Source organism: Mustela putorius, unplaced genomic scaffold (genome assembly GCF_011764305.1).
Source record: "Mustela putorius furo isolate JIRA1106 unplaced genomic scaffold, ASM1176430v1.1 tig00001451_pilon_pilon_pilon, whole genome shotgun sequence".
In the NCBI taxonomy this organism is placed as follows: domain Eukaryota; kingdom Metazoa; phylum Chordata; class Mammalia; order Carnivora; family Mustelidae; genus Mustela; species Mustela putorius.
Window position 1 is genome coordinate 1413041 of NW_025421748.1, and position 23384 is coordinate 1436424.

Sequence of the window (23384 nt, forward strand, 5' to 3'; positions counted from 1 at the left end):
GTGCAGGGAGCCTACCTAAAACTAAACCAAACCCCACCCCCACCCCAATTATATATAGCTAGAGTGGTACAAATTAACTGATATTATTGGTGTTATTAAAACGCTTTGTGGGGGAAGAAGAAATTTTAGGGTAGAAAAATGGTTTAATCAAAGACTGGGAAGTAACTGATTTATTTAACCTGGAATAAGTGACTTAAGGAGTAATTCAGTTAGCCAAAGGAGATTAATATAAAAGGATACTGTACTAAGGACGGAACATAAGGACAGGACTAGAATGACAGCAGGTGAATTCAGAGCTAACCTATAGTTAGAAATTCTTTACTGTGCAGGTGTGAAAGTCTTCTAGTCTAGGCAGCTAGCAAACCTGACACAATTTAGAATGTAAACTGGAAGAGCACTTTCCAAACCGAGATTTTTGTAGGTGTTCCACAAAACGGGTTTGCAAAATGTGGAAAGAAATGAATTAAGCAAAGCTCATCGGTTTTCTGGTTGCATGTTTTCTGAGAGGCTTTATTATGCTCGTTTTGTGAATCTCCAGAAGAGGTTTACACGATGCAGGATTTCCCAGATTGTGGGACAGCACTGCAAAGTATCAGAGCACTCAGGGCAAAACAAGAAAACAGCACACGCTGCCAAGAGGTTTCTGGAGGCTCCTAGTCCCCAACATCAAGGAGCTGGAAGCACTCTCGTCCTGCAGGAGATCCTACTGTTCTGAGACGGCTCACAGTTTTCTTTGCAAGAACCGCAAAGCCACTGGGGAGAGAGCGGCCCAGCCCGCCCTCAGTCCCAGGCTACTGAGCCTGGGAAGTGGACAGAGCTCATGGGCACACTTTCTTTGTGGCAAATGAAACCTTGACCGCTCTGGGGGCAGAAAGAAAGACATGGACATGGGCTCTGTGTGTGTAGAGGTGGGGAATATACTTTTCCCTCAAAATGTATTAGTAAAGCTAAGGGACGGCTGGCCTGATGCTATCTTTAGAAGGCCCTCCTTCTAAGGCTGGCCCTTGGCTGGCATCTGGGAACTCCACTTGTGGAATGTTCCCTACATTTCTCCGCCTGTCCAGGACACTGAATGCTGATGCACCTGCTTGCCCAGACCATCTGTAATAAACAATGTGAACACCTACTTTCCTTCTGGATCTGGAATTTAGGTAGTTGTAGCTGGATGTAGAGGGTGTCTACACAACTGGCCCCTAATAAAAACGCTGGATTTTGACTCTTAAGCTTCTCTGGGTAGAAACACGACACACACACACAAAAGAAACACGACACAAGCATGACTGCATTTTACTGCTGAAGGAAGGAGTGCATTACACGGCCCACGGTGGGAGGAAGCACGCTCGATGCTTATGTTCACATTCTTCCAGACTCTGTCCGACGTGTCTATTCCTTTGTCATAATCATAAGTGAATCTCAGTTCTGTGTGTCTTTTTTAGGGAGCTGTCAAATATGTGGGAATGTTGGGGCGCCTCTGAAACAATACAGTTGATGTTTGAACAACGTGGGAATTAGGGACACGGACCCCTCCACATTCCCATGCAGTTGAAAATCTGCATTAAAGCTTTTAACTCTCCAAAAACTTACTAATAGTTTACCACTGACCACCAGCCTTACTGATAGCATAAATAGGCAAGTAACACATATTTTGTATGTTGTATGTATTATATACTGTCTACTTACAATAAAGTATTAAGCTAGAGAAAAGAAAACATTATTAAGAAAAAAGGTGGGGGGGTGGGTGGCTCAGTGGGTTAAGCCTCTGCCTTCAGCTCAGGTCATGGTCTCAGGGTCCTGGGATTGAGCCCAACTCATTGAGCTCCCTGCTTGGGGGGGCGTCTGCCTCTCTCTCCCTTTCCCTCTGCTTGTGCTTGAGCGTTCTCTCTCGCTCTCAAATAAAAATCTTTTTTTTTTTTTAAAGATTTTATTTATTTATTTGACAGAGAGAGATCACAAGTAGGCAGAGAGGCAGGCAGAGAGAGAGAGGAGGAAGCAGGCTCCCTGCTGAGCAGAGAGCCCGATGCGGGACTCGATCCCAGGACCCTGAGATCATGACCTGAGCCGAAGGCAGCGGCTTAACCCACTGAGCCACCCAGGCGCCCCTCAAATAAAAATCTTTTAAGAAATTTAAAAAAAAAAAAAGAAAGAAAGAAAATCCTAAGAGAAAGTTTAAGGTACTGTAAATTCATAGTCTTGTACTTATAAGAAAATCTGCATGTAAATGAATCTACACAGTTCAAACTCATGTTCAAGGGTCAACCATAATTCAGAGCTTTTCATTATGTTTCAGATCATGAAATCAAAGGAAGAAAAGAGTAAGCCAGATCACGTACGGAATAAGGATAAAAACTCAGTTACTGGAGTCAGAGATGAAAGGGCGTCGTCTTTGCCAACTCCTACTTCCATACGCTTGTATGCATTATCAGGCTGGACTCAGAGGTGCCTCCATCCTCGGTTAGGGCCACAGGGACATACGCACACACCGTGAGGTTGCAGGCAGCTCACCAGAGGTGCGTAAGGGCACACAGAAGAAACATGGAGTCCCACTTGGGGCTATGAAAAGTCTGGTCCAAGAAAAGCTGTAAAAAGTGGCAGCTTAAGATGAATGTTGCGATGAGGTGGTCAACAGGATGGTGAGGGGGTAAGAGTGCACAGAGTGCGCAGAGCAACGGAGGCATGAAGTGTATTCAGAGACGCTCCAAACAGGTTTGCTGTCAAGAGGTTCAGCAATTGCCGGCAGCAGCCCAACAGAGCACGGCCTAGGCACCAAGCAAAGGAGCTGGAGTTTTTCTCTGTCCCGGGCACTGGGGACCCCTGCAAGTGGCTGTGGTGAGAAGAGACTGGCGGCAGTGGGACCGTCTGAGCAGGAGACCAGGTGGGAGGAAATGAGGTAACAGCAGCTGAGTGGAGAAGGGATGACCGCCGTTCTACTCACTCCGGAAAGAAAGAGACTGAATCTGGCACCCATCACTCAGACTCGGGCCGGTTACAGGAAGAGTCACAGAACGCTGCAGGACAGTCCCTCGTGGAGACTGGCTATGTGCGCAGTAAAGAGAACAACGTGTACTAATTTTATGTTTTTAATTTTATCTTACACAGAACGCTACATTCCTTGAGTGTCCCCAATTGCTAAAAGGGGAGGCAGGCTACACGTGTGCTTGGTGTCAGGAAACAGCTACCTTTGCTAAGAAATTGCCCCAGACGACGTCCATGTAGGAAAGAAGGGAGTGAGGTAAGGAAGGGGTCTGATCTCGTTAGCGCCGAGGGAAGGGAAGCATCACTCTCCTGCTCTATCGCAGCTACCAGTTACAGTTACGAAAGGAGAAACTGGCTCTGAGTACTTGGGATAAAATGTATAAACCACAAAGTCAAAAAGCCCTGAAACAAATCCCATTTTGTTTTATAATCCCCTTTTTTTTTTTAGAAAGTAATGAATGGAAAAGAACAGACATGTGTCACTGGAATTAGGGACAAGATTGATTTTGTCAGTAAAACAGGTTTGGGGTATGAATAATGGGACTGAAGTTCACTTTAAAGTTGTATTTTAAAAACATACCCCACTGTTCGTCTTCAAGTTACAAAAATGTCTGAGAGTTATAGGTCATCTTGATGTGTGACATTAAATTATTAAACTATTTATAAGGAAATAGCTTTCTTTAAAAAATCAGAATTTTATGCACAGAATTAGACTCAAGTCAATTTTTACATCTTGATCTCAAAGAAAAGGACTATACTTGAGTAATAACAAAATATTGCTATTGCTAATTGGTAGCCCAGTCAAGTTTTAAAAAAAGTAAGTTATATTCTTCAACAAGATATTCAAAATGGAGTAACCAGTAATTTAAAGTCCATCACTTCAGGTTACAGTTACTTTAGCATCTGACACACTGGAAGGGAACATCCGTCACATCCGCACACAGAGACTTTCTTCTCATTCTACTCCCATGCAGTGCATGCAGCTAAACACAGTTTGTGAAAAGCAACCTGCTGTGCAATGCTTAGCACCTGGAGCTCAGTAAGCACAAGATGGATTAACTGTTAGTAAGAAAGGCGGTTAGCTGTGGAAAAGAGGACCTGGCAAATTCATCATGAAGAAAAAATAAAATAACGAAGGAACATACTGAATTACCTCATTATTCTATCACCTACTGTTGTTCCTCTGATATTAAATCTAGTGAAGGGAACACAATAACTAAAGTCACTCACAAAGACTTCAAAGAACCAAACACTGAAAGCATTAAGGTCACCACTTTCATCATTAATCAGCGAAATCTAAGAAAACATCTGCTTCCCTTTGTGATTTAAGGTCTAATGTGAGACTGTGTCATTCACCTAAATGTGTCTGAGGAAATTAACGGAACAGAAACGCACTGAAGGAAGACGTTGCACTTAACACCTTTTATCTTTAAACAGATGAGAAACGGAGCAGTGACAGCGGGGAACTGCACCGACTCACCCCGCATTATGCCCCCCAGGGCTGTGCTGCTCCTTCAGGAAAGGGTAATTAAGCCCTGCGCTGACTCACCTGTCCTAACCACAGACCACAGAGCGGGCGAGCGAAGAGTAACCGGGCCTTTACCTCTCTAGGAGGTCAGTTCTTTCTCCACCGTTACTTTTTTTCTCTCTGCAATTTTCTTCAGTGAAGAATACACTGGAATCATTAGAAATACTGGGAGTGATTGCAGGATGACTAAAGAGATGGTGGCAAATTTAGAACACAGGAAGGATTCTGACTTTACAAATCAAGGCTGTGTTCCAGAGTCCAGAGTAGGTAAATGGAACCACATTTCTATGCGTGTAAAAAATACTATTTAGAAAAGTGGCTAACCGGTAATACCTTTAAGATTTATGGAAAAAATCTTTAGAGCATCTTGGCTGAGTCCATAACTAAAAACTTTCAAGGCTATGTGAGAACTTCAGGACACTCACTTAGATGCTTCTCACGGAGCAAAAACCCTCTTGGGTTTGGCAAAAGAAAGAGCAACCAGCCAAGCCATCCATCACACCATGAACCGTAAGACTGATCTGGCCCTGTGCGAACAGTTTATGTGAAGACCATATAAACCGAAAACCTGACCATGTTCCTTTCATGCCAAAGGCACACATTTATATTTCTAAATCCAGTATATAAAATCACCAAAGGATACACACACAACTTTTATTGTTTTTTTAATACCATGATTGGAAAGTATGTGTTTGATTAATTCTTTCTTTCTTCAATTTAGTTTCCATTTAATGTTCTATGCTCTTGCCCTAGACAAAGTTAAAGGGGATCAAGTATGTGGTGATTTAGAGAAGGACTTCATCATTTTAAACTCTGGGTATCTACCAGTAGATGTGTTTTACCACAGACTACAGTTGTGCTTCTTTCAAGATTGATTTGCTATAGAATAGGAATCAGCAAACTATGGCCCTTGGGATAAATCTGGCCAGTTGCCTGGTTTTGTAACAGCCTGTTGGCAATGAATAATTTCCAGGTTTGTAAACAGCTACATTCATAAATAGTTGCATCTGCACTTTAAACAGTTACATAGGTACCTCCAGAAGAACCTCTTGGCCAGCAAAGCTAAAATATCTACTCTCTGGCTTTTTAGGAAAAAGTCGGCTGACCTTTGCTCTAGAGAGTCCCAGCTGAATTTGTACCGAGACTAGCTATCGTTAATGAGAAGAGTATTCCATTTTAAAACATTTATTTTAGTTGTTAAGACCTTTATTTTCTAAGACATTTCTTTCTCATGCTTGATCTCAGCCCCAAAGTGAAAACACAAGTCCTATTTACCTAACCAGATTAAAAATGCAAATCTTTATAAAGAAATCATTACTTTGCATTGCAAAGAACTATTTTTGATATCTTTATTAAATGTATGTCAATAATGGTTTAGTTATAAATTTTTTAGCTTTCATTTCAAAAATTAAATTTGGGACCAAAAAATTATGAGATCCATTACATAATTCTTTATATACATTAAAGTAGAGATCTAAGTATATACTTTCACCATTTTTAATTTTAGGGCCATTTCTTTACTCCAAACAAACTGATCTCAACTGGGCTTCTCAAGAGGCAGCAACAAAGGAACTTTAAGACATGCATCTTCTTAGCTGGGCACTTCACTGAAGTATGAAATGTGTTCTTAGATATGAAGTACTGAATGGTATGATTTTTACAAGGCTTTGAAAACTTTTGTCCCTTTGGAAACAGAAATTCTCAGATGTCCCATACCTACTTATAAGCTGGTAAGTTATTCTTTTCATGTTCTAAAGAAGCAAAATATCTTAAAACTTAATCTCTTAAGAATAAAAGTCAACACACCCATTCTCCAAATAGAGAAGAGAAATGGGCAATTTTCTCAAGGAAGACGGATCCTTAGAAAGGTGCAGAGATGTTAAAAATATACCTTATCTAGGTAGTTCAAGATTTAATCAAGATAGTGTTAAGGAAGCAAGAACAATACAAATTATTTAGAAAAAAATCAGAAGGAAGATTTTTCACCAAAACTGTTAGAAAATAATGCAAATTGCAAAGAAAAATTGACAGAGTTGTGAAAGTCACTATAAATCTTTACCATCACCTTAGTCTGTACATTTTTGTATATCTGTAACATTGTATTTCATTTATTTATTAAAACTGTTTCTCCCCATTCTTATAAATGGCTTATGAATTTGTCCTCGCTTCTTCAACAAGTTTCTTAAATGTTAAGAATTTTCTTCTTCTTCTTCTTCTTCTTCAGTAAGTTCACTACTATGTTGTACAGAATAAAAAAAATAATATATGGGACAAACTAAGGCTATATTCCTGAACTGAATATACAGAATACTAAAGAATATGTAATAATAATTTTTAAAAATCAGGGAAACCAATGTAGACTTAGACGAGGTTTCAGATCTGGATCTAACCTTGAGAGTATGAACGCGAGTGTACATGCATGGCGTGAGTGAGGTCCGCTCTAGGCCACTGTCCCGGAGTCCCTTGCCTCTAAAAGATTCTGCTGGTCTAGTTCAGCACCTGGGTCTCTTTGAACAATGAGACTATCAGTGCCAACTTTGTGGTAGATCCAAACCCTAGGCGAATTCCTAAAACATAAATCATTTAATACGAAAATGAAAAATAAATGATAAAGCTCAATAGTAAGGTATTATAGTTTCTGGTAATATCTCCAAACTAAGGATAATATACTCCAAAAAGTTTTAGGTTCTCTAGGACCCCCTCTCCCCACCAAATCCTCCCTTCTCACTGATGTTATATTACTGTGTTTAAAAAACCAGCCAACCAACAAAAAACCTTGTTAGGTCTAGAATATACAAAAACTCTGCTTAGCACCTCTGTTTCCTCAGCTATAAAGTAGGCTTGGTATAAAAGTGTCATCATTAGCTTGGATAAAGGGTGCTGAATAATTATGATCTTTTTGCAAGTATCTAATATCTATTAAAATATATATAATGTCTTATTTAAACAAACAAACCTGGTAAGTGATATATATGGTCCACTTTACTAGAAAGCATATACTTATGTTTTATTTTCAATTATGACCTTAGCATCACTTTTAAGCTACCTAAGTACAGAAAAAAGCAAGGACGTATGTTCACTTTTATAAAGAGAAGGCCATACATGTGTAAGCCTCAAATAATTACAGACGCTGACTTTCCATCCTGGGTTTTAGAAACCATCAATTTGATTTTCAAATTGTGCTGTGGTTGCTAACCTTATCTGTACAAATTAAGGGGTGATGGTATCCCTCTGGGTCTGGAAAGAAATGAAACTAAGTCTTCCTTGTCTGAAACAGAGACTAAGAATGCTGAAGACTAATGTGTGGCAGGTAAAGAGAAGACGTTTGGTCAATCTCGAAGTACAAAAATTGGGAGGGATTACTTCCTCTACTTTTAAAAACAATGCCATTGCCAAATAAACATTCGGACTAACCCTAACTAATGAAGACTCCCAACTAAGGACACGGGAGTAAGTATCAGTAGAGGGGTAATCCTTTCCTAGCTACAAAAGGCAGTTTCGCTGAACTGCAAGCAATACTATTTGGGATTTTCGCTGTCCTTTGTCCGTCTCTATCCCCAAAGCCACTCTCCTTTTAACTGGTTTTTAAGTCTGAGAAACCACACAGACATCCTGGGTGCTTAACACAGCTATCAGTTAGTTAGTTAGTGCGTTCAAGGTGGACAAGTCCTGGGACTGAATGATTAATGGATTTTTAAAAATTCTTTTAACAATTCTAGATAGTCATAGCTTCATTTTATAGAAAAGGAACCTGAACCATACAAAAACATCACGTAATTTAAATGAGGAACTACAACTAAGCAGTAAAAACAGGATTCAAACCACGTCATAATGTTCTTGATCATTAGTTTACTACTGAAGAATGGCAGTGCTGTATTATCTATGATATCTTTCACTTGACTGAAATGTCAGAATATTTTATAAATGGTAGTATATTCAGCAAAGAAATATGTGAAATGGTTCTTCACAACTGTGTAAGCTAGGAACTTAAAGATAAAATTTTGTTCTCTGGAAAAGGGCAGAGCTTATAATGAGGTCCGATAGCATTATCTGCAGAAACAGCTTTTGAAAAGTATGGAACACAATATGCTTTGAAAGTTTTATTTTATCTTCTAAAAAACAAGATATATTCGTATGATCACACAAAGTAAAAAATGAGAAAAGTATATAAACATGTGAGAAATTCTATATATTTGGTATAATTTTTCATTTCCTGAACTGAGTTGTTTAGTAGAAATCTCAGAAAAACATAAGGTTCTCAAAGAAAACTACTATTACACCACCTTAACCCAGCGTCAGTAGAAAAGCAGAACATCAAAAAACCTGAACATGAAACAAAACAAAACCGATAAAGGGCAGGATGACTACCCGGGCAGTCTGATGGCTAAATATAACCCCGCCTTCACACACAGCCTGTTGGTCGTTCTCCACATTCCTTTCTCTTGATCTGGAAGTAGGGGAGCGAGTCTCCAGTGTTGGAGATACAGAGCAACGAGACTTTCTATTCTCCTCCTAACGCAGTCTGCTCGAAGAATGTAACACATATGATCACTTACAGTTTAACAAACTCTACACCCTTAGAAAAGCAACTGTAAAAAATGGAGCGCTTCTTTTATTTGACTTCAAACAGTCCTGTGAATTGTATTTTTTATAGTTCATTTTAACTAAAAATGTACCAACCTGTCACCAGGTCCGGCTCGATACCTTGCACCTGGGATCAGGACTGGGTCGTCATCACTGTCATCTGTGTCCGGGAGAGCAGAGTCCCTGGCTAATGTCTCCTCAGGAGCCGAAGGCCCGATGGCTTCTGTTTGTGACTGAGGCTCAGGACTGGTGGGGTTTCGACTGGTAGCACCTTCAGTGCTAGTCTGCTCTGGAGTTCCTGGTTCTTTGTCTTGTTCAGACAAAGCAGGTTCTTCTGGAACCCCACAGGAACTATCAAGATTGAAGTCATTTCTTTCTCCTGAGCTGGAATCCAAGGGCTCAGATGTGAGTGTATCTGACTGTGCTGTCGGAAAATAAAGTAGAAAATGCTGGTCATGTCGGCAACACTGTTTAATCAAACTGGACGCTCTCCCTATAGGAAGAGAATTCCATAACACATCCATTTGGAAATGGCCTCTAACTCGGGAGAGAGTAACATAAATTACAGCTTCTTGTTTTCCAACATGGAGCAACTATCTAAAGAGAACAAGACAACTCACCTGTGTCTACACGGTTCTCAACTGTGCTTTCTGCAGAGGTACCTTCCTGACATGAGGTCACATCCTCTGATGGTTCTTCAAGAACTTCTGGGAAATAAATAAGCCAAATTATCATGAAATCCAATTTTTTAAAATAAAAATAAACACCGACTGAAAATCCTAGCTTTCCTCTGTGTAAGCAGCTACTAGTCCGTTTTGGATCACAGAATCTCCTGACCTTCAGATACAACCTTCCCTCAGGAAATACAAGAATGTATGTGTACAAACACTGTCCCCACTTTCTCCCAAAGCCCACGCATGGACCTTCATGAAGTCTTCGGGTAGAATTTTTGCTTTAGATTACCCCTCACAGCTGAAATTACTTGGTTTGCCTGTCTGCTAAATTTCACAAAATCTAAACCTAAAACCGAGTATTTTTCTATCCCTTTATCATGCATTTGGTATAATCTCAACTATCACGAACAAATCGTAAAGCTGACCCTACTATAAATTGTTTTGGCCACTGAAAATATTTATTTCTGTGATTTAATTCCAAGACCATTAGGGTCCAGTCTATTTTGCTCCTAACTGCATATCTGCTTGCCAGACAGTTGTTTTACACATATCTAATTATCGTGAACTCTGTAACATTGACGTACTCTTCATTTAATAAGAAGCAGAATTCATTTATTCCTTCACTCACCAAGTATTTATTGAAAATCTGTGTTCCAGGCTCTGTACTAGACACTAAATTTCATATAATGGTCATGGAAAATATTCTAGGACAGTGTTCCGAAAAAGTCCCCAAACGGCATTTCCTGTATGAAACAGGATTCACTCATACATAACCCATTCAAATTTCATTCCTTTTTCTCCCCCCTTTACAAGCTACCCATAGTCTTTGAAGAAAATCAAGGCAGATATTTTGGATTTTGCTGCTAAGTATAAAAACAGTAAAGCTCACTCAAATTAGTATTTACATCTCACATATTGTCAGGGCAATGACCACTGTTCAGACCACGGTGCCTGGAGAGACACCGTGCTTCCCTGTGACTCCCCATCTGAAACGTGTAAGGCCCCGGCTACCCACACTTGCTAATCGCTCATCAATAGTGATGCTGGGACTACTGAGGCAAAGGGAACTTATTAAAAACAAGACACAGAACTGCCGCGCCGAAGGAACAGAAAACTGGGTGGATACCCAGCCCCAGGGGTTCACAGTAACAAAAGCACAGCACTATCTTACTTGTGTCGCTGTCTCCTGGTGGCTGCACTGAGCTCTCTGGGGCCAAGGGTCCCTCCTGACCCTCAGATTTGCAGTGGCTTCCATTCCCTCTAGAACTTGAGGCAGTACTGCTCCTACCATCAAAACAAAACAAGTGGTTCCACCAAGAAGTTAATAAATATGAACTTTTATGATGATCTCTGTATTTTACAACTAGAGAAACAATAAAAAATTCATACCACAAATAAAATACAGGATTTATTATTTTAATGAGCACTCAAAAAACACCACCTTCACAGATCAAGGTGGTTATTCTAATCCTCTTTAACCGTACAAAAGAGATTTAAAAATACGAAAGGACCACCACTTCTTCACAGTTCTGATGCTTCTATCGTCAGGTATATATTTCTATTGAATTTTAATTACATAGACCCCCTTCTCGTCCTCAACACAGATGGTTCGCTACATCCCAATTCCTCCTCTTCCACAGACTTCGATCATACGTCCTTTCAGACTTTGCTGTTCTAGGCTACTCTTAAACTAATACTTGAAAAGAGACCCGGGCAGTTCTTTGGTCCTTGAACTGCCCCCTACAGGTCACTTCCACTTCTGGGCAGTCGTTCAAATATGCCAGCTGACTGCGGAGCACGGTTCTGCAGAAGGCGAGGACAGCTTCATGTTTTACTGTTAAAAAACTTACCTGATAATGACTTAATCCTGTCAGCAATTTTGGTTAGACCAGAATACTAGATGGATTTAAGTAATTTTCAAAGAATATCCTGGGACAAATCATGGCATGTGTGTAAGGTGGGGGCTGAACGGGAAAGAGAATAGAAGGAAATGTACAACAAGCTGACTAAGGTCAAAATTAAATTCATAGGAATGCAATAAGAACAAGAAAAAAAGGTTAAGAGTTACAGTGTTTATAAACTGTTAATTACAGACATATAGCAGTGACTCAAGAAACAATACGAACTATCATGGACTTTTGGCCAAGATTTTACAAAAACTCTTTTAGGGTAACTGCAGAAGTCAATTTGATTTTTTTTTTAAAGGGCACCCATGTACAATAGGGTATGTTTTTAAAAGAATGCACATCTACATGGGCATCCATGCAGAGAGTAATGTCAGAAAAGATGTACACCAGTGTTAGGTGTCATCTCAGTACGATTACTGCACCCGAGTTTTTCTATACCTTTCTCTAGAGTCTGATTTTTTTTTTCAACAAATCCTGTTGTTTCTTTTTAACCAGAAAGAAATATATAGCAATTTTGGTAAAGAGAAGCCAATGTGATATATAAATCTTTTTATTTTTCCATTGAGAAAGCTCTAATACAGGCATAAATAAAATGCTCAGTGTATAAAAGTTATGATAATTGAAACATGGTACTGATGTAGGAAAGTAGGAGCCATTAGTGGAAAAGATAATGTAACCAAGTAAATGTACTTAGCATATGTTAATATGGCATTTTAAATCACAGAAAAAAGAATAAATTGTTCAATAAACACTACTAGGACAAAGGAACGGTCATGTGGAAAAATCAAGCTATAGCGCTACATCATATTTCATGGCAGAATAAAGTGCAGAAGGATTGAACACACATTTTTGATATAAAATCACAGAAATATAAGAGGAAAAAAGAAGAAGCTTTCCCCCAATCCTGGGAAGGATAGGCTTTTCTAAGCACGAGCCCACAGGCCGAAACCATGAAGCAAAACTACCGTAAGTGAACAGAAAGACAAACAACAAACTGGGGATATAATATCTGCCACAAATGAAAGACAAATGGTGTGGTCCTCACTCAATTCTGTAACAAGCAGTTCTTATAAATCAGTAAGAAAAAGATAAAACACCGCAGTAGAAAAATGGGCAAAGCATATGAAAAGCAATTTACAGAAGATGATAACGTAAAGCTGCCCCCGGGCCCATCATGTGCCCGTCAATGTGCTAAGTGCTGTGTACTTTTTCTGCGTGATCTCATTAAATCTTCCCACCAAAACTCTGAAGTAGGTTCTCTTAAATATGCCCGTTTTCAGATGAAAACACTGGGATTCAGAGAGGTTCAACGGCTTGTCAAGCTTAACATCTCAGCTCTTTGTGTGCTCTACTGCCTCATCTGTCATCAAAGAAACTCAAATAAAGCAAGACACCAAACCGGCAGAGACGAAAAAGACTGCCTTCCTGAATTCTCCTTTTACTGTTATTTTTTTTTTCTTTCATAATCAGACAAAAAAGCTCGTTACTCTGTGATGGAGAAATAAGAGACTGTCATTCGTTGCCGGTTCTTAGAGGACGAAAAGCAGCACTCAAAAGAAAGACCTTTCCCAAAAAAATGCTCGGGTAATTCTTTATAAAAAAATCAGCCTTTTCTATACAGAAACAAGAGAGGAGAACAGGAAAGACAAAGAATAACAATCTTCGATGACCTTAAATTGCATTTCAAGGAAAAGGGCCAAAGATATGCATGATTATAAGCAGCTGAGTTCCAACACTAGGGCTTGTAAAGAAATTAGAGACTCTACGGACTGTTCCGCCTTCAAATATTTATCTAGAATCCAATTTCGTCCTACCACACCCACTGCCCTCAGCACATCTCTCCTTTCTCACTGCCGAAGTCTTTCAGCGGCCGCCTGACCACGGCCTGGTCTCTACACCAGCACCAGACAGGCCTGTCCTCACTCGCCCAGCAGACCTTCTTTGCTGCGGTTTGCTCCTTTGCTCACTCCACTTGGGCTACACTGGTTTTCTTCCAGCCCCTCGAATGTCCTCTGTCTGTTCCTGTGGCAGAGCCTTTGAACTAGCTTTCTCTCTGCCTGTAATGCTCTTCCTCCAGATTTATGCATGGCGCAGTCCTTCATACCCTCCAAGATTTTGTCCAAATGCCATCTTCTCAGCGATGCCTGCCCTTGTCCTAGGTCTCCCAATCGCCTCTGACTTGGTCTATTTCCTTCCACAGCACTTAGTACATCCCACCATACTACACAATTCCCGTATTTACTGTTTATTGTCTGTCTTCCCCTGGAGTGTAAGTTCTAACAGGACAGAGGGTTTTTGCCAGGTTTTTTTCACTGATTTATTCCCTGTAACTAGAATAGTCCCAGGAATATAGAAGGATTTCAATAATATTTTAAAATACAACTTAATCAAAGATTTTAATGTAAAATACATACACACATAAACACAAATGGAAACCAGTGCACTGAAGTAAATAATATCACATATCAACATATAATTATATATTAATAAATAATATATAATAACATATTATTTATATATTATACCAGCATATAATATATAATAATATACAACTGAATATATTAATATATTAATTATACAACATAATTAATATATTGGTTACAAGATGATTAATATAATTATTACGTATTAATCATATAATTATATTAATATGCAACAGTCTATATATTAAGAATATATTATCTATATATTAAATATTAATATAGCAGTAAACGTAAATACAAAATTTTGGATGCTGTCTCAGGCAAAAGGCCATGAGACAGTGTGAAAGAATGTAAGAAGGTCACATAACTTGATTATTTAAAAATATAAAATTGAACTAGATTAACGAACCATAAGTATAATCAGGAATGTCACTAAAGAGGACCTAGACAAAATATAAAGTTCAACCTTACTAGTAATCAATTAAATAAAAGTGACAATTATCTTAAGATCAAATACATAAGTTAAAAAATAAATGAATATACTGATATTGAACACTGGGTTGGGGACCACAACATGTATGTGTTTTTCTGTGCTGCTGGGAGAAATGTAGTAAAAGCAGACCTCTTTGAAAATAATTCAGCAATATCCTTTGACCTAGATCGAATTCACCTCTAAAAGTACATCTCAGATCAATAATCTTAAAGGTAGGGAAAAGCCTGTAAACAAAGATATTCATCATTTTTAAAAAAGGTAAACAAATCCACTGCCCGGTGAAAGGGAAATGGTTAGGTAAACTCTGGTAAACCTATCTGATGGTATATCACACAGCTAGAAAATTCATATTTATGAAAATTAAGGAGAAATGTGCAAATATTTATTACAGAGTTAGGCCAAATAAATGCAGCAGAGAACAGAATATGTTCAGTATAATTAAAATTACATTTTAAAACCCCAAATCACATACACATATATGTATGTGTATATGCATACACACACACACACACACACACACACACACCTGTACATAGGACCAAGACTGAAAAAAAGCTCCAAAATGTTAGGTTTACTTTTTGTCACTAATGGTCTATCGGTAATTAACTATTTTTTTTTTTAATCTTTTGCATTTTTCTATGAGAAAAATATTCCAGGACCAACAACATCAGAGTCTCCTGGGAAGTTTTTAGAAATCCAAATTCTCTGATCCCACCTCAAACTTAACCCAGAGTGGGGCCCAGTAATATGCGTTTTAACAACCTCTTCGAGCCACACCAAATTTGAGAACCAATGCATTACAGCAAACAAAACACAAAGATGATGAAGTTCTAAAAATAGTATCTAGTACAATCCTACAAAATGGCTAAGAACAGCTTTACAAAAATATTAACTTACCATTCATCTGTAAAGTTCAGTTTTATTGTGCTTGTAGTTGTTCCTTCTGTGCTGTAGTGCAAACTTAAAACTGGTTCACCTGTCCCTGGTTTGGGGCTCAGCTTTTCATTATTGTTATCTGAAAATTGTGTTTAAAACATTTGAAAAAGTCTCTGAAACCAATAAAAAGATGACATTTCCTAAAATTCACAAAACTTAAATTAGGTTGTCCTTGTCATAATTCCTTCTCACGTCTGTTTACGGTTCTCACTTAAAGTTCACAAGCAAGTGTTGTAGAAACACTATTTCAAAGTGGCATTGCATCAGATTCTAGCTTAGTGTACATCATTCCCTTTGACTCAGACGGAAATTACACACATTTGAGAACCATATTAGTCCTCAGGAAATCAAAGACTATTAGGAGGCTACGAGGCATGTGATCTTATCAAGCGGTCCGAGCATTTAACGGAGCTCACAGTCGCTCCCAGTCTTACTCCCCAGCTGCTTGGGCATCCAGGATAACTGACCGGAGTAAGGGGCTGGGGCTCTGAAAGAAGTCACGGAGTCAAAACTCTGCGACAACTGAAGGCTATCGAATTCTTTCTGTTCCTACAAATTCATAGATTTATAATATAGCAAGGGAGTAGAGCCCACACTCTATGGGAGGGGAGGAAAAGAAAACAATGTGCTTTTGATATTTATAAAACTCTCTCTGCTACAAGACCATAGGTTTTGGTGTATTTCTTCTTCCTCTCCGGACTAATCTTACAAGGAATTCGTTTTCTAAATTATGGAAATGGTAGTTTCACTTTAGGAGCCTACAGTTGATCTATCTCAACATATTAAATCTTTGTAAAATGTCAAATAAAAATCAAGACGTTCTACAGAAATTGATACAGACCACTCCAAACCCACCCTTTCCCACTCGTCCCCACCTCCCCCAGCAAAAGTACATGGATATTCAAAAAATAAAATAGAGCTTTGAAATTTTCTCTTTTTCCGTGATTAATAGCTTGGGGGGAGCATTAACATATACAGAAAACACAAACTGCTGCATAATCAAACATATAACACTTCTGCCAGTTGCTTACAGAAAGAATATTCTTCTGTGATGTATTGTTTTCTTGATACCAGTTCAAGAACGGACAGAACAGCACTAAAAACAAGCCTTCTGCCTTGGACAATAACAAGGGTAGTAACAACTTCATAAAACCAAAATTAGTTGGGTTTTTGGTTTTGAGGTTCACTTGATACTGCAATGAAGGACTTGTATCTTTTTGCATCCCTCTTGAAGCCACTGGAGCACGTAATAAAAGAATCTCACAGAACCTCGGCTCTAACTTCTATCCTGTAAGAGGGCAACTAACAAGACTTCAAATACAGAGCTGTACTACACAGGGAAAGGGACTCTGTCGGAGAGGAAAATCAAGCTGGTAACAGAACTCCGGACTATCAGTTCTCAGGTCTTTAATTCTAACTCACAGGAAATCCTCTCCTATGATATTAGTTGGTATTTGCAAATAAAAGCATCAGTGAATTACAAAGCTGGCCTCACAAATGGTCAAAAACACTTTGGTTCTTACACTGCCTTTGTTATGACTATGTCATTGATATAACAAATTAACAAGCCATCACACAACTTTCAAAGATTCGGTATTACATCCCCTGTTTTACATGAGGTTATTTTATCAAACGGCATTCTATAAAATAACTGAATTAAAAGATGTTTAGCTTTCATAAAATTATCAAGAGTGGGACTTTTAAAACATCTGTCGTACCCTTGACCATCTTTAGAAATTTCCTGTTGGTCCTATGTCCACATACAGTTCTCCTTTACTCTTAATTACGTTGCTGATATTTTTGTCCCACTGCTGCCCAAATCAGTCATCTTTAGGCACCTAGAACTGATAAGGACAGACAGCCGGAAGACTTGAAAATGATCCAAGAAACCAAGAGGCAGAGCTGGGGCTGGTTCTTTCATTAACTCTCACAACACTTTATAAAGTGCTTTGCTATTTATTTTTCTTTTAAAGAAAAGAAGGGATAGAAAACAAAAGCAGGTGAGAGAGAATAGGAATGAATTTCCTACGTCCACCTCAGTTACAGAAGCAGAGGTTTTAAAAAGCCATTTAAATGCTATATCAAATTTTCTTTTGAGTAAAATTAAAGAGACGGAGATTTGAATGCTGTAATTACAGGAATATAGTAAACAAAGAGCTGTTTGGAGGTCAAAATGGTGTAGAAAATATCTTATTTAAATGTGTGCAACACCCTCCTCCCGGAAAGCAAGAAGCTTCCTGAGATGATCCATGTTAATTAAAACCTTCTTCCTATGGTATCTATTACAAAGTTTTTACTTAATCTCTCATGAATATAATCTACATATTGACAATCATGTACAACATAGTGGCACTCATATAATTTATAAGTGGTACTTAATTTATGACCATAGTTGACAGAATTTGTACATTTTGGCTGTTAATGAACTTACCAGCCCTAGGTAAAACTGGCCCACTGCTGTATTAACAGAATGCACTCTTCTGTGAGCCACACAAGCTTCAGACCCCCAAGTCTAGTTCAGTCCTTGAAGACTGAACGCGAGTAGCAAGTGTCTCTGGCGGAAACACCACACAATCCAGAACTGAGACATTAACGAGAGTATCGACCCGAGGTTTAGGGTTCAATTCCTGGTTTGTTCCAGACTACTCTCCCTAATTTAATACTCCTTTTCATGATCATATATAACCTGTCATGCTGAGTTTTCTCAGAAATGTAGATTCTTGGCTTACTAGTGAATTCATTTTTTTCTGATAAAAATAGATATTTCAAGCCAGTAATGTCTAAGAAATATCTACTTTAAAAAACTAAAAAACTGGGGCGCCTGGGTGGCTCACTGGGTTAAGCCTCTGCCTTAGGCCCAGGTCATGATCTCAGGGTCCCAAAATCGAGCCCCGTGTTGGGCTCTCCACTCGGTGGTGGGGGGGCCTGCTTCCTTCCTCTCTCTCTGACTGCCTCTCTGCCCACTTGTGATCTCTCTATCAAATAAATAAATAAAATCTTAAAAAAAAAAACCTAAAAAATTATGTTTCATTTTTACTGTAGTTGAAAAAAATATTTGTAGCCATTTAAATTTTCCTTAACTTGCTGTACTTGTTAGAAGCTGGATCAGCAAACACAACCTAAAAACCATTATTCAAAGCCTTACTTACACAATGTACAGAAATATAGAAGATATTTCTTGCTTAAGAGCAGAAGTTTTCATTTAAGACCCTTTGGGATTAGAACTTTACCTAAACAAATGACTTTATATAAAAAAGCACCATCATAATAATAACTAATTTGTATTAGGCATTACTATGACCTAGGAGATACAAGTATCCTATTTATTTGTTTACTTATTTGACAGAGAGATCACAAGTAGGCAGAGAGGCAGGCAGAGACAGAGAGAGGAGGCTCCCTGAGGAGCAGAGAGCCCGATGTGAGGCTGGATCCCAGGACCCTGGGATCATGACCTGAGCCGAAGGCGGAGGCTTTAGCCCACTGAGCCACCCAGGCGCCCCCAGATCTAAGTATCCTTGTTTAAACCTTTGTAGCATGTATCCCCATGTCCATTTTACGGATGATGAAACTGGTGATTCTGAGCTAGAATTTTTTACTCTAGTCATCTAGAGTTCCTTCTGTATTAAGTTCCTACTTGCTATAGTGTTTTGGAAATAACTTGAATACAAAGTAGAAATAAGATTGCTTAAATATTTCAGTTAAGAAATAACAATTCTTGGTGATGTTATTTCTCAGAAATGATGTCTAATTCATAACCAGCAACATTAATATAACTGATAAAAGTTCTGGTAGCCCCAACTGTCCCTTAGGCCCCAGAGTATTGGAAATCCACACTGTATCTTCTTGCAGGGCCCTTAGAGATTGAACTACTTTTCCATCCTTTAAAAACATTGTAAGAGAATAAAATCAAATTGTGGTGCTCTCAACACAAAGGCAGTGTATTGGGGGGGGATCACTTTTAATTTAGCAGTTCAACACTGCTTAAGCTTCAAGATTAAGACCAAATTTAAAAGATCTTCTCTAGATAGTAAGACCCCTTTCAGTTTAGTGTACTGACTCAGAAAGAAACTTCAGAATGGCCTGGAATATAATTTGGAAGGAACTTCTCTGAACTTTAATTAGATACTTTCTAAGCCTTTCACATATGAACCACAAATACATTTTTGTTTCTGGTAATGCATATGTATTCAAACCATTTAATCTGTGCATTGACATTATGAAATTATAATCATTTGTGGTTCTTAAAAAAATATTCAAAGACATAAAAAAATCAAGTGTGCTAATAGTAGTACAAAATACACTGTATCTGGGTAACTAGGTTTACATATTATCTAAATATTGATGCGGATTTTTTTTTTGGACTTTTACCTAGGAATATCTCTGGAGACTTATCCAATATATAAATTTAAAGAGTATTCAAAAGGAAGATAATGCATGAGGATGTGCTACAGTAATCTGTTTACAATCACTCCACCCAACAACTTTTCAGCCACTGGGACACTATCATAACTGTATAAATCATACACTAATCACCTATAATAGCTTAGGTAAACTGGTGATAACACAGAAATACTGTATTCTGTATTGAAGTATTTTCTATTATGCAATGACTTTATTGACATTTCTCATTCCAGTCCATCAAAAGTAAAAAAAAAAACAAAAAAAAAATCTAGGGGCTCCTGGGTAGCTCGGTGGGTTGAACCTCTGCCTTTGGCTCAGTTCATGATCTCAGGGTCCTGGGATTGAGCCCCGCATCGGGCATCGGGCTCGCTGCTCCGTGGGGAGCCTGCTTCCTCCTCTCTCTCTGCCTGCTTGTGATCTCTGTCTGTCAGATAAATGAATCTTAAAAAAAAAAAAAAAAAAAAAAATCTAAAAAGAAACTTTCCCTGAAAAAATGTATGATATCAAAGATACAGTTCAACTCTATCTTCCCAAATTTTGCTCCCCAACTTAGTTGGATTATACAGGAGAAAAGGCAAATTTCTCAAATATAGTTTCTAGAACAATGAAAACCTTCCATTTTTATAGGTCAGGAATCTGTAACTTTTCTGCACACCTCAGACTCCTGAATACCCAAATACCCAGTTCTTCCAATCATTTGTTTGTGGAGGTGATGCTGATTCAAAGCGGAGAAACTATTTTTAGGAGTTTCTTCACAGAAAACCACTCTCTACCAAACACACGACTACAAGACACAGCATTTAATTCTAAAAATTAGTATTCTTCCTAGAGCAATCTGACTTTATAAACTATGTTATGAAAGCTAAAACCAAAGCACAACTTTACTTCAATACTGGTATTTCTTAGGAAATTCCTCCTATAAAATCTTATTGAAACAATATTCTGTTCAAATTTTCTTCCTGGCAATTAAAACTCAACCTTTATGTCAGTTAGACTAATTTTAATCCAAGAACTTCTTTCATCACATAACATAGACATGTAAATTGAACTTGAGCATGGGTTGGGGATATATACAGATTCAGATTCTGCCTGGTTTCATATTCCCGGTGACGTTTACAATTTATGGGCTGAAATGCAGTTGTCACTTCACCCAACACTATGGAGGCTCTCTTTCACCTGCTGCAGACCGGTGAGCTCTCTGTGCTTTTACAAAAGTCCCTATTCCTAGTTCCCATTCAGTCTTGAGGGAGAACAAACAGGAAGGAACTAGGTAAAGATGCCCACCCCACGTGGCACATAAGCTCTGCCAAGATTCTTATCCAGTATCTCTCTCTTCGTAACTGTTTCCCCAGGTACATTATCTTCTAAAGAAAACCAAACCTGTCTGTCATATACTAAACAGATAAATATATTAAAATGTGCTTCCAAATGAAAAAGAACGAACGAGGCAGACGGCTTTGGAGAACACTCTCTTTAACCACTCTCCCCTCCAGCAACTGTGCTCCGTGCTCATCGTTCTGAAATGCTTTTCTTACTTCTCATCTCCCGTTTCTTCACTTCCATCTCTACTGTGAAACCGCTCTCACAAATTCGATCGACTCCTCCACGTTGGTTTAGTGGAGAATTTCTGGGAACTCCTTATCTGACTTGCCAGCAACACTCACACACAGCTCTCCTTTCATCTTCTCTTCTCTTCGCCTCACGGCACGGCACAGGTCTACTCTACCTGACCTCTGTGGCTGCTGCTCCTTGATCTCCTGCACCAGCTCTCCTCCAGCAAAATCTGCAGTTTGGGAATTTTTCTGATTTCCTTTGGGATGTTTTAGATGTGATACTTCCTGCTCTCACTTTTTATATTCATCCTTGTCAACTTCATCTACTTTTATGGCCTCAACTACTATTAATGTGCAGAAAATTTCCAATTTATTTCTCTAGCTCTGACATCTTTCTCTTATTTTAAAGGATTTCTTTCCTCTCCCCGCTCCCTTTTTAAGTAGGCTCCAGGCCCAACAAAGGGCTTGAACTCAGACCTTGAGAGCACCCTGACATCTTTTCTACGCTTCCTGTCTATACAATCAACGGCCCAACAGACTTTTCCACATGGATGTCTCACACACATAAATCGAAATCAACACTCTCAGAACCACGCCTGAGGCTGCGACCTCCTTCTATGCACCCCTCCCATACTCTGCTCCTTTTCTGGGGTTACCTATTTGAGAACATATCCACCCACTTGACTGTGCTCAGTGAAAGCTTGGGAATCACCCCTGCAGCAGCTGGAAATGGCATCTATGAATCTGCACCAGAAACTCCCCGAACCACCACAAATTCATGAAGACATGTGCTCCGGCCCCGCTCCCTCCAACCAGCGTGCTGTTACTCAAGTGCGCCCATGCAGAAATTATGGAGTTCTTACTACAGTTTATCCTCTGGACGCCGCCTCATCTAACGATCACCAAACCCTGTTTATTCTCTGTCTTAGACAGCTTGAATCTTCCATCATCAGGTCAAAATCCTTATTACCAGGAGACTTATCTAAGTGACTTGGTCTCTAGTCGGCTCACTGTCCTCTCTTCGGAACAAAGCAGATCAGCCATACTCTCTCTTTTAAATACTTCCTTAGCTTCCTACTGCTCTTAAGCTGTCCCAAAGGTCCTTCTCAGTCTGGGCACCCCCATCTCCTGAAGCTTAGCGCACACTCCAGCCACACTGGGGTCTTTATGGTCTTGCTAATACCATGACTGCCTCGGAGCCTCCCCACCGCTTCCCCGGACTCACACCCGTTTCTCCTGATTCACTCATCGTGCTGATCTTTCAGACCTCAGCTCAAATGTCTCATGCTCCCGCACGCCTCACTTGGCCCCCTGCCAGAAGAGATGAAGACTTAGTTACATGTTTCCCAAAGAACCTTCCTGTTTCCTCTTTCATAACAGGCATCACACTTACATTTACTGTTCCACCATCTGTCTTTCCTGTTAGATGAGGCTAACAGAGCATAGCAGCTACGATCACAGACGGCAGACGCACACTTACAGTATGTGATCGCAGGCAAGTTTCATACCCTCTCTTTGCCTCAGTTTCCTCATCTGGAAAATGACAATAACAGTACCTACTGTTACTGTATAAGGTTGTACTGTGGATTAAGTAAATTAACATATAAAAATCGCTCAAAATAATGTTCAGCACAAAGAATATGCAATATAAGTGTCTCCACTATCATTGTTATGGTTAATCAACTCCACCGATAGATTACTCGCACTGGTAGGGTCAATCAACGCTGTGTTCCAAGCACAGGGAACACTAGCTACGCTCACTCGTGCAGCCTAGTGCTGAGCCCAGCCAGTACTTGCCCCAGGTAAACACAGAATGAACTAAATTAGTATGAGTTGAATTAATGACAGACAGACAGACACGGCTGTGGCACTTACTTCTCTTTCCTTACATATTTCTTGGAGCCTTGGTTTC

General features: G+C 39.2%; 1 protein-coding gene across 8 annotated transcripts in view; it reads right to left on the bottom strand.

The window, feature by feature from the left end:
- Nucleotides 1–23384, bottom strand: part of DCAF6 (DDB1 and CUL4 associated factor 6) — a 139019-nt gene that overhangs the window by 23187 nt on the left and 92448 nt on the right. For 4 of the 8 annotated variants that reach the window (XM_045087772.1, XM_045087774.1, XM_045087777.1 and 1 more), the window contains 5 exons: nucleotides 15480–15597; nucleotides 10931–11043; nucleotides 9706–9792; nucleotides 9182–9509; nucleotides 4127–4168 (listed from right to left, as the gene is read on the bottom strand). In XM_045087772.1, the coding sequence (XP_044943707.1) occupies nucleotides 4127–4168; nucleotides 9182–9509; nucleotides 9706–9792; nucleotides 10931–11043; nucleotides 15480–15597 (688 nt within the window). Of the gene's footprint in view, nucleotides 1–4126; nucleotides 4169–6910; nucleotides 7069–9181; nucleotides 9510–9705; nucleotides 9793–10930; nucleotides 11044–15479; nucleotides 15598–23384 lie in introns of those variants that run through there. The other 4 variants (XM_045087773.1, XM_045087778.1, XM_045087776.1 and 1 more) reach the window with 2 other exon arrangements.